General features: G+C 48.6%; 1 protein-coding gene across 1 annotated transcript in view; it reads right to left on the reverse strand.

Moving 5' to 3' along the window:
• Positions 1-12,533, reverse strand: part of ldlrad3 (low density lipoprotein receptor class A domain containing 3) — a 48,109-nt gene extending 35,576 nt beyond the window's left edge. The window contains 1 exon segment of the mRNA XM_049005178.1: positions 12,159-12,533. Coding sequence (XP_048861135.1) covers positions 12,159-12,360 — 202 coding nt within the window. The 5' untranslated portion in view covers positions 12,361-12,533.
• Positions 12,534-12,823: the final 290 nt, after the last annotated feature.

The raw sequence follows: 12,823 nt of genomic DNA on the forward strand, positions 1-12,823 counted from the left end.
CAGGTAATAGCATCCATCACGCCAGGAGCTGTTAAGGTTAAAAGTCTAACGGTGATTTGATTACTCTGCCAGCAACAGGATTCGACCCAGATGGACAGAGAGACCCAAAACCCACTCAGCTGCACACAGGCCAAAAAAAAATATCAACCATCGTCACGAACACCACCCCTTTCCCGCGAGCGTTCATTTCACTTCGGCTTTCTGCGGAACATTTTACCCGTAATTCATTAAATTATGTGCTGGAATGAAGAGCAGGAAATGCGACTTTGCAGAAATGTCACCACACAGTATGTGTCACACCCCTGCCTCAAAGGCTGACATTTCTAAGGTGATCAGAGCTAAAGGGAACAGCCTCCCACGCCCCCCCCCCCCCCCCCCCCCAACATCACATATCCCATTAAAGACACAGAGACAAGTGGCTGGTAACTGCATGGCGCACGGTGAGGTAACTCTGCGTGACAAAAAATAAATAAAAACCCACTGTTAATCAAGCCATGGTGTCAACCAAGTAACGTCCAACGTTTCAGTTCTCTAATTTTAATAGGCTGGGTTAATTAGTTCACTTAACAGCCTGACGCTGCAAAGGCTGCTACAGAACACAGGGTTATGGAGGGAGGGGTTACTTTGTTTGAAGCAGGACCTTTTAACACAAAAAAAAGTGAAAAAGTGCTTTATAACCAAAATTCCAGAGTTAAGATCGCAGATGTTTTTTTGGGCCATGTGCAAGGAATGACTAACAGATGACAAATCGTTTACAGTGGAACCTATCGCCGGGTGTGTGTGTGATATGACACCCCGGACACAGTTACACTGCTTGCAGTTCAGATTTACATTACGATTGCCTTAAATTTACATACTAACAGCTTGGCAGGTGTTTTTGCTCCGTGCACAAAAAGATCTGCTCTAACAAGCTCTTCTGAGGATCCAAGGAAAACAATTAAATCTGCAGATCCCCAGGCAGAAAAGATTTTAATAAGCAAATCAAATAAATCATAGTGATGAAGAGCGGAGTTGTTGACCTTGGCGGGGCGTGGAATACAGGAGCAACCTAGACTTGCCTGTAGAAACACAACTCCCTTCGGTGGTGGAGGGAACAGCCTTCTCTTAGAAATGGGATGCCTTTTGAGTAGAGGAAGGAGCAACCTCCACAAGGGCATGGACTGGGTATGGGGGGTAGAGACAAGTCTTTACCATGATTTTGAAAGAACCCTGTGTGTATAGGGAGGGGAAGTGATTGGAGATGATTTGTTCCCTTGTAATGTTTTTAATAGATCTACACCCTTGGACCTCCACCTTCCCTTAGAAACAATGCCCTTCAGCAGTACAGGGATCAACCTCCACCTCCTCTTAGAAACAGGAAGTCCTTCTGTGGATGAGGGAGCGAACCCTGGCTTCCCGTAAAAGCGCAACACCCTTCTGCGAAAGACGGAGTGACCTCCACCTCCACCAAGGACAAATGACAAAGGGGTGGCACTTTAATTACACAATTACACAACTGTTCGGTGGGGGTGGAGAGTCACACCTGCACTGATATAATTCACATGAAGTACTTGAATACAGCAGCTTCTCTGGGATTTCTGGTGCCTCAACTGCTGCTCCACCTTCTGGTCTTTTCATGGTTCTGCAGCAGATTGTTATAAATGTAGTTTTGAACTGAGGAGGCTGTTGGGGGGGGGGGGGGGGGGGGGACCTGTCAGTGTGTCAGTGTGCCGGGTGGTCCCACAGGGCTGCCAGAGAGAAACGGACATAGGTGGGGGTCACAGCAAACCGCACACACACCATCCCCCCCCCCCCCCCCCCCCCCGACCTTGAGAGCAAGTCACAAAAGATTTGGCAGATAAAATGGGGCCTCAAGGGGCTGGGGGCCACAAAGCCGGAATAATTGGTGGACTTTTCACATGAACAACTAACTTAACAAGCGCTGACTTGTTAAGTTTTAATGAATTCATTTGCATATGGAGCCTCATAATTCATTCAGCAGTACAAAATGCATACCAATTATGCTGCTTTCGGTTAAATATTTTATTGTTAATTGTTGAACTGCTTGTGCGCACTGGCTGATGACCAGTGTCCGCACCTGGGATCATTATTTAAATTACATGTGGGTATCACGGCCAATCAGAGGAGCTTATTTTGTTTACTCTGTCGTGCTTCATTTAAGAACCGGAAACATGTGGGATTTAGATCGATTTCCCAGTTTTATTTCGGGATTTTCACTTCAGAGGAGGGACTCGCGGCCGACTCCCTTCACAGATGGTAGGGAAAAAAAAATCACAGAAAAAGCAGAAAGAGTGAAAAGCGCTTGCTTTGTAATGCCCGCTGAAAGGCGGAAAGGGGGAACCAGTCCGTCCGAAGCAGCGGGCGTCTGTTGTGACTCTCCCCCGCTTAGCGAGCGGCTGACCTTTCTGAGATAATGAGTGGCGAAACATCGGTGGCATTACTGGATTGGGCCTTTCTGCAAATGAGCTGCCCCTGGCAAAGCACCAAAGCGGCCTGCTTTTATTTACTGTGGGGGCCAGCAGGTTTCCTGTGCTTTTCAGCAGAATAACACTCTTTAATTCTAGATGGACGGCACAGCTTCAAAGCCACACGGGGCTGAGCTGCACGTTTCATTCCCTGCCTCTCTTTCTCGCGCTCCTTTCGCTCTGGGACGTGATTTACAGTTTCTCCTAACTGCCCCCATCCAGTACTGCCACCCCTCCCCCACCCCCGCATTAAGCTGATTAGTTAGATAATCAGCTTAATACTGTCCTCGCAACCACTGGGTATATGCGTCCATCCAGAGGCTATCTTCCTCTGTCATTGTCACCGGCGAACGACCCGGCTACATCCTAAATTATCGCAACGACAAACCACAGCCTCCCGACTACAACCATCATACACGCAGCGCAGCCCGAAATAAGTCGACATGAAGAATTACACCTTTTTTAGGATAAAAATACTGAATAATACTGGTCCAGATGAGAGAACCGACAGGGAGGGGGCCAGAAAGTATGGGGGGGGGGTAGTCTTCAAATCCTAATGAGGATTTATAGAGGACCTTGTGAGAGCAGAGCGAGGCCAACAGGGGGGTCAGTCTTACCCCCTGGTTAGTTAAGGAGCCTCACACTTCCTCACTGCTGTCAGGAGACACGGGCCTCCCTAGCGATCGACGCACGCAACATTTTCTGTTACCGTGGATCCCTCTAACACAGCCTACTGCCCCGCCCAAGCCCTTCCTGAGGGAACCTGGGTGATGATCAGATGTCACGGACTTAAAAGCTCAGGCACCCCCCCCCCCCCAGCTCTGCCTGTCACTATGACAACATGCTACAAGGAAACACAGACAGAACGAACTCCAATTACGCAGAACCGGGAAGAAATCAAAACCATAAGCAAGGAAGTGTGAGAGTCTACGTTGCTACCCACCGCGCAATCATAGGATCCTAAAATTAAAATCTGTCTCACAAGTCTGGCTGCCTGTCAAATTTAAAGTTTAAAATAATACGTGATGCCTTAAACAGACCAGCACTGAAGCGACTATCCACAGGGGCACCGTGCAACCCTAAAGGGACATCACAGATCCAAAACACCACTCCTATCAACCAGTTCTGGCGGCTGAATGCTCACCAGTGCGCCTTAGTTACTGCTGCCCTGCAAAACCAGGGTTCTGCTGGCTGCGAGACTGGTGCATTTTCATTAACCCTAAAGCTTTAGACGGGCCGCACTGGCGCCGCTGAGGGTGGCTGTGATTTCCTTTTGATGCCAGAGTGTCTGCGAGAGTGACGGGGAGTCATGATGAGCCTGGCCTCAATCCCGCGCAACACAAAGGGCCAAGCATTACAAGAGGGAGGCAGCGCAGAAAATCTAAGCTCACGCTGCATCCATTCATCTCCTTCAGCACGGGGGAAACGTATATAAACTGCAGTGAAACTCCCGCAACTCATCAGCGAGTGTGATTAATTAAACCTGCCGGCTTGGGCATTTCTCTCGGAGCAGGAGCGTGCGCGCAGCTCATACTGCACACATGCTTTGCAGGTGCCAGGAATACGCCCCTGCAACCACCTGGCCGTCTAGCCATCGATCCTGCATGCGGCCATGCGACACAGGGTCACAAAGCCGGAACGTCTGAGCTTATTTACTATGAAGCCCGTGGAACCCGTGGAATGGACGCCGGAACACTGGGGACGTGCACTGCGCCTGAGTCACGCTCCCAACCACGACTGCACTGGAAGTTCTGAGCCATTAGCATGAGCAGCCTGGTCCATAACTTTTCCTAAGACTCCAGTTTGCAGATTCTCATTAGCAGGGCACAGAGGCTAACCCAATTACAATGCCTGACAGTGCTGCCAGTACGAGAACCGGATAACAGAGCCCAGTACAGCCCGTCTAATTAATGAGACCAGCCATCCATCCTCCCCAATTTCCATCTGGCCTACCAGGAGAGACTCTGTTACCTAGCACTCAGGTGCCGAAATGCCAGGGAGATGAATCTTAACGAGCGGGACTCTTGGATCCTCAGTCGACAGGACTCATTAAAGGAATTATGGTGCAATTTGAATATCATGGAGGACAGCAAAGTGCTCTTTGAAGAGCGAGGTGTGGGCAGGGACAGGAGCCAGAGAGACCAGGCTCGCGAAGAGGATGACTGAACAGGACAAGGGAGAGAGGAGTGGGCAGAGAGAGCCAGGTCCTGCCTCGAGCATCACCACCCAAGCATGGGATGTAGGTCTGATTCAGTCACCTCTCTCCCAGCATCACAGAGCCTTGGGTCTGTGAGCTCAGGATGGGCGTGGCTTATTCCTGTCCCCTGAGCCACAAGAAGAGAGAGGAAAAAAAACAGAAAGTGACCAGCATCTCTCAGGAAATCACCCCTCTGGACGAACGAGAACCGGCTGATTGATGAGTGATGGTCATGCCTTTCCAAACTCCAGACATAAACAAAATACTACTCAAGACAACAGAGATTTACTCTTGGTAGCTACTATCTTTAAAGTTCTGCTCAAACATGAGACTACAGCTCTCACCTCAACAAACAATACAGGAATACAGCTAGAACTGTAGCTGCAATAAAACTCAGAGTTAAACATACTGCAAACTCTCACTGAAAACAGATAGGTGGGGGGGGGCAGGTCTGTCCAAGCCTCTGAACTGCTGCTTTATCTCCTCTGCTAAAGGTGTAATTTCACAGGGAATTCTGGTGCCGGAGGCCAATGGACCTGCCTCCCCGGGAGAGGTGTGATGCCGGGGATCCGCTCCACACTGGGATACCGGGTAAATCTCAGACATAAGATCTTCGGCAAGGCCGGCTTTACCGGGGGCACTGCTGCCAGCAAATTATTGTCATCTATCAACTGTGTGGCAACAACAATTTTCCATTGACGCATAATTGGATGATGGGATGATTAAGATTCGGGTGCTGCTTTTGAGGCATATATACATTTAGGTTTTTCCATTTCAATAAACAAATCGAGGGATAACAGAAGATCAATGTGAGGCCTGAAGAGAATAAGAGACTAGGAGAGAAAACCATAATTAAAAATACAAATATAAAATCTTTTCTGAGAAATCCCTGTCGCTATACTGCTTTAATTTCCATAAACCTTCCTAATGTTCCTCTAAGCGAATCAAACAAAACAAGCACAAAGCAAAATGCACTGTATATTTTATAAACACCCCCAGGGCATTTTAGGTCACTGGGGTCGTTTCTGACCTGCGAGTTCAGCAGAATCCCAAGGGTGCAAGTCGTGTCTGTCTCCAAGCAAGACTAGAAGATCTGCTTGCATCCGCATGTCTTTTTTCCTTTCATTTTATTTTTACAAGCATTACTGCCGGGTTATTATCTGAAGCGCAAGTAATTAGCCGAGCTGTTAATAAACTGCCTTTCAGCAAGCAACTGCATAATCCGTACTGCTGTTTGGGCCTGTCATTTTGTGAACGCAGCTAGATCGTACACAAAGAGCCACTGCTTCCAGACCTGGATCTTCTGGAAGATCTATATCTACATATAAATCTGCATCTACAGTGGGCGGTAATCAGCTGCTGAAGACAGTGGATCTTTGTGAAAGTAACATCCCTACAGACATTATTGAAGCAACATCCTATCATTAATTCATTACTAAAGAATGGGGCAAAATCCCAAATCTACTTAGAGTCAAATAAAGTGTCATTTATATCTAATGTAATTTCTAATTGTTTCTTTTTCACATTGCCCCCCCCCCAAGGGAACTAGCAGCAGTGCTACAGTGATTTGTATATATACTCTTACTGGGGAGGGGGCTGTATATTTAGCTCACGAAAGCGGAGGACACGCATCCTCAGTGGGCAGAGAGATGGCCTTCCAGTGTTTCCCCCACAGCACTCAGAGAACTTAAAATAAACATAAAACTAAAGTGCTCAAATAATAAAATATTTAACGTTCTTTTAACAAACTAAATTCTCGCTTGGAAAGCCCTGATGTGTCCCACAGTGCACAGGGCTGCTTGCGTGGACGACGTGACCAATCTCTGGTCTGGTGGGCAGGAGCGCAGGTTCTGAGAAACACCTCTGCATTGTGAGTTCCAGCAACGCTGCCCCCTCTCCAACCCCCCGTCGAACATGTGATTCTGAAAATGGTTTTAGCATTACTGCAGTCACCAGGAACCTGGCTGTCCTGGCCATCACCCCTCAGAGGAAGGGGGGGGGGGGGGTAGGAGGGGTTCATTTACATTCGCAAAACCAGGAATCAAGGATGAGAGGAAGGGGGGGGGGGGGGGTTGAACAAAGATGGCCCTCTGGACACATGCCTCCGCTAATGTCAACAAAAACTATTTTATGAAAGATGCCCACTAGTGAAGAAGATTATTAAGCTACCATTCCCAGGACGGTGCTGGTGTAGACCAACAGGCACAGCGCTGTCCCAGAACAGACCAAAGGGTAGAGGACTGCCCCAGAACAGACCAATAGGCACAGCGCTGTCCCAGAGCAGACCAATAGGCAGAGGACTGCCCCAAAGCAGACCAATAGGCACAGCACTGTCCCAGAGCAGACCAATAGGCAGAGGACTGCCCCAGAGCAGACCAATAGGCACAGCGCTGTCCCAGAACAGACCAAAGGGTAGAGGACTGCCCCAGAACAGACCAATAGGCACAGCACTGTCCCAGAGCAGACCAATAAGCAGAGGACTGCCCCAAAGCAGACCAATAGGCACAGCACTGTCCCAGAGCAGACCAATAAGCAGAGGACTGCCCCAAAGCAGACCAATAGGCACAGCACTGTCCCAGAACAGACCAATAGGCAGAGGACTGCCCCAAAGCAGACCAATAGGCACAGCACTGTCCCAGAGCAGACCAATAGGCAGAGGACTGCCCCAAAGCAGACCAATAGGCACAGCGCTGTCCCAGAGCAGACCAATAGGCAGAGGACTGCCCCAGAGCAGACCAATAGGCACAGCATTGTCCCAGAACAGACCAACTGGCACAGCATTGTCCCAGAACAGACCAAAAGGCAGAGGACTGCCCCAGAACAGACCAACAGGCAGAGGACTGCCCCAGAACAGACCAACAGGCAGAGGACTGCCCCAGAGCAGACCAATAGGCACAGCGCTGTCCCAGAGCAGACCAATAGGCAGAGGACTGCCCCAGAGCAGACCAATAGGCAGAGGACTGCCCCAGAGCAGACCAATAGGCAGAGGGCTGCCCCAGAGCAGACCAATAGGCAGAGGACTGCCCCAGAGCAGACCAATAGGCACAGCATTGTCCCAGAACAGACCAACTGGCACAGCATTGTCCCAGAACAGACCAATAGGCAGAGAACTGCCCCAGAGCAGACAAATAGGCAGAGGACTGCCCCAGAACAGACCAACAGGCAGAGGACTGCCCCAGAGCAGACCAATAGGCACAGCGCTGTCCCAGAGCAGACCAATAGGCAGAGGACTGCCCCAGAGCAGACCAATAGGCAGAGGGCTGCCCCAGAGCAGACCAATAGGCAGAGGGCTGCCCCAGAGCAGACCAATAGGCACAGCATTGTCCCAGAACAGACCAACTGGCACAGCATTGTCCCAGAACAGACCAATAGGCAGAGAACTGCCCCAGAGCAGACAAATAGGCACAGGGCTGTCCCAGAGCAGACCAATAGGCACAGGGCTGTCCCAGAGCAGACCAATAGGCACAGGGCTGTCCCAGAGCAGACCAATAGGCACAGGGCTGTCCCAGAGCAGACCAATAGGCACAGGGCTGTCCCAGAGCAAACTAAATGTCACACTAATCATTCAAATATATTTGAATATCTAAGACGCCCCCTCAAATAAACACAACACATAATCATTGTTTTCAGTATTTTATTACCAGCCTGCAACAGTTTTACGTTACTAATAGTGACTGTATTGACAGAATTAATGAACTAATAAGCATAAACCTAAATGATAGGTTCTAATGCGCTTATAAGCTATGGTGACACTATATTTCGCATGGGTTAATTATAGTTTGAATGTGAATTTTTCACACTATGTTTGAACAAATGTTGGAATATTGATTAAAAAGTGACAGCCCTAGTACATACCAATAGGTACAGGGCTGTCCCGGTGCAGACCAATAGGTACAGGGTTGTCCCGGTGCAGACCAATAGGTACAGGGCTGTCCCGGTGCAGACCACCAGGATGGAGACAATCCCAGTGCAGACCACCAGGCCCTGAAGAGTCCCAGTGCAAGTCACCAGGCCTGGAATAGTCCTCAGTGCAGACCAACAAGGCAGCACAGACCATGGAACACAGGACAGTACCAGTGCAGGCTACCAGGTCCAGGACAGTTCCATTGCAGACCCCAGAGGACAGGAACATCCCAGTACAGACTCCCAAGGACAGGGCAGTCCAGGTGCAGACTCCCAAGGACAGGGCAGTCCAGGTGCAGACCCCCAAGGACAGGGCAGTCCAGGTGCAGACCCCCAAGGACAAGGCAGTCCAGGTGCAGACTCCCAAGGACAGGGCAGTCCAGGTGCAGACCCCCAAGGACAGGGCAGTCCAGGTGCAGACTCCCAAGGACAAGGCAGTCCAGGTGCAGACCCTCAAAGACAGAGCAGGTCCAGTGCAGACTACAGCTTGCATGCTGGGCAGCACCATGACTGTAATTACAGAGAAGCTTAGAGCAGTTCAATAAAGTCATGGGCGTCCAGCGGGTTGCGCCGGGAGGACAGCTGCCTTCAATCAGTCAATATTTAATCACTTTGAAGGCCACTCTTATTTCTGAAATAGAGGGCTGCTGAAACGTTCTAGTTAAAAATGCAGTCGTATTACTCCAGTAAGGATGCTGAGAATCCCTGGTGGGCAGTGTGCTGTTACATATGTTTTGCCTCCCGGAAACCACACCTTGTTTGGATTAAATGGGCTTGGCTTGACCGGACCGCACTGGATCAGACCGCCTCTGCATGACGTGAACAGCTTGCCACAGTCCTCCTCCCATCCTTTATAATCTGATCAATGCATTTGTTTCATCTGTCAGCTGATGTCTAATACCATCTCAGGCTGGCCTTTTTGGGAGGACGGGCACCAGTTTGAGCATTTCCCATGGAAATGTGGCATGTGCCTAGCTAAGGTATTTCCAATCTAGTCCTCAGGGATCCACAGACACCCCACGTTTATGCTCTTTCGTATTTCCTGGTAGGGAAAAAATTTTGACTTTCTGGCAGGGAGCTGGGGGAAGCAAAAACCTGAGCCGTCTGTGGGTCCCCAAGGACCGGGTTGGGAAACCCTGACCTAAGAGACCAGCGGTGATAATTCAGATACCAGAATGGAGACTCACGGCTGCCTGGCGGCCAGCATACCTGTGCAGAGAGATAACTCCTCAGGAGAGAGGATTACAGATATCTTATTGAGCGGGAAAAGGATCCATAAAGATTTATAACTGGCTACAAAAAGCATAATAATTGCACAGCCATAACTTTGGAAATGAGAGCGCAGTGCAAATCTGACTTTGCCGTGCTGTTTTGAGTGATAAACTCCCGGCACCCACAGACAAAAATACCCTGGCACTCCCCCCCCCCCCCCCCCTTGGCCTGACCAAATGATGATGAGAGCTTGGCACCTCCTATCCCTCTTTTGTACCTAGGAACACCAACCACTGATCCAAGCACCGCTGATGTACATGATAGGTGTGTAAAGGGGGCCTATACTTTACAGTACTTAACTAACTAATATTCATTTAACTGGGGAGGGGGGGTAAAAACATTTTGTATAAAAGCCCTAGCAAGGCCCCCGCTACCAGCTGCCCCTGTGCACAGTGAATAAAAACACACAGCCAAATCTGAGTCTCTGTCATACTCATCTGATTTAAAATAACAGACATGCAGTTATTATCAGTATCAAGCACGTGCTGTTGTACTAAGAAATGCACCCTCAGTCTGTTTCATTCAGCTCAGTGTATGCCGGGAACGTTGTTAATGCAAAACTTCTATAATTTGAATTTTGCACTTTAAATCGCTTAATATTTTGGTCACACTCTCGGAAACAGCAGAGCCAGACAAACAGAGGCCCTGCACATCACGGCTACCTGTCGTCAGTGTGAAATTATTCGGACTACTTAGTCTCCTTATCTTCAATCAGGCTCAGAAACGAATATTATTGATGCGCAACAACTATTAAAAGTGTGTATGTGTCACGTAACTGGCACCGGACAACATTCCCCCCAGCCATCAAATCCCATCACTGATTCCCACGCTGATAAACGACAGACTTATCTGGATTACGGAATACTACATGTTTAACGGGAGCTTCATTACAGTTCTGATTATTACAGATAAGGGAAGGATTTGCCGAATGTGGTACAATGATGACGGACAACACATAAATTTGCCTGTGCGGAAAGAGAAACGCGCACGCCCGTTTTAATAAATACAGGCTGTCGGTTGCTGAATTTGCGAACGATGTGTGACAGTCGCGTGACTATAGCACGTGAGAGTCGATGCACACTTAGTCAATGTTAACGTAAAACTATCAACCTGTCATCTAAATACTCAACCATACCTCAAAGCAATGGCTGGGTGTGTGTGTGTATGGGGGGGCGTGTTACGATCACCGTTTGGATGCCAGGAAAAGCAACACACTCATTCCATTGCAGGCACAAACACACACGTTTGTATTCATATCTATATGGGGAATCTTCATTCATTTCTAGGTTAAAAACTCTAATACCACCCATGGGTTGTAACCCCCCAATAATCAAAACTGTCCAATACAACACGCCCCCCCCCCCCATAATCACATCTCCCGCTAAATGGGTGGATACCTCATCCCCCTCAATATCCAAAACAAACGTAAACCCTTAACCCCTACCCAGTCTTAACCTTAACCATACGTAACCAAAAAAAAGTTAAATAAAATAAAAAATAATATATACATATATATGACACCCCCACACAACCTCTCAGTTGCCATTTTCGCCCAGAAATCCGCCTTAATTATTCACCAGTTCAACAACCCTACATCATAGTTTCTCTACAAATTAGTGTTAATAAATGCAATGCAAAACAAAAATGTAAAATGCATTCACAGACGTGTCAACTTACTCTGTTTAAACATAGCGTGCATCTAAACTTGTAAATTGCGCAAATGTAAGAGCTGACATAAAATCTTATTCAATAAATAAATACAGGCAACCCAAGTCTGTCCTTCTCACTCTTCGCGTCAGCGCTAAAAAATATGTCTTCAACCTATCCAAGGCCCCCGACTTACAGGCAAGGCTACGGGACAGATTGACTTGTCACCACCCCTGCCCTGTCAACGATCCCCCCCCTCCCCACACACACAAACACACACCCACCGATCATCTCCGCTCCTTTCCACGTCCCCTCGCAAAGCACATTTCAAACACGGGAACTAATGCCTGGTTTATGTTTGCCAATTGTCTGTTGCACATCATCACGAGACTTTTGCACACTAAACACCAACAGTTACACATCGATCTATATCTAAAAAAGTGTCTATTAAACTTTAGATCAAAGAAAAACAGAAAGCAAGCAGGAGTCACAACACGAATGATATACATCTCAGATGTTCCATAATCCGGACAAAGAGTCGCTGCCGGTGTTTTCAGTCATTAGTGTAAATAAATAACACGTTTATATGTTCAATCGGCAACAACTGAAGCAGCTGCTTTGTAAGCGCGTCCCTTGGAAAAGCGGCGAAGGAGAAGCCAGGTTTCCAGACCTACCGACAAAGCTGGATAACGATCCCGAACTCAGCAGGAGATAGCAGATCCACATCCTTAAGTTTCGGCCTGCTCCGGGTCCACCCCACCGCAGGCCTACAGTGAGGGTTGGACGAAGAAATAAAGCCCTCAGATCCCCCTTTTTGATCGCTTTTTGTTTTTTTTCTCCCTCTTCCTTTAGGCAAAGTTTTGAAGTTACTTGCATGAAGGAGCGGAGCTTCACTGGGACAGGCGTACGGAGCCAGGGTCATGCATGGGGGGAGGCGTGGAGAAGAGGCTGGGGATGGCGGAGGGGGGAAGGGACAGGGATCGTGTTCGCGCACCAAGAGGCGGAGGCTTGTGGCAGCGGCCGCTGCAGCCCCCAGTCGGCGGAGAAAAACCTTTGTCATATTCGGTCAGCGCCGCGCCTCATCCGGATCCCGAGTGCTGCCGATGGGATCAAAGTGCACAGTCGCGCGGTGTGTCGTGCAGTGCTCGCGGTGTTTCTTTTTAACATAGTAATTAAAAGCTCAACCACTGTTCAAGCTCTCGCCTTCCGTTATGTTCTGCAACCATTGTCCGCAGAGTGTGAATTAATTGAACGCTCTCATTTCCCCAATGTGTTCTCCAGTCTTTGGTGTTAAATCATTTATTTCTGGATGATATATTCAAAGGTGTTCATAAGTATT

The sequence above is a fragment of the Brienomyrus brachyistius genome, unplaced genomic scaffold, assembly GCF_023856365.1.
Source record: "Brienomyrus brachyistius isolate T26 unplaced genomic scaffold, BBRACH_0.4 scaffold154, whole genome shotgun sequence".
Classification (NCBI taxonomy): Eukaryota; Metazoa; Chordata; class Actinopteri; order Osteoglossiformes; family Mormyridae; genus Brienomyrus; species Brienomyrus brachyistius.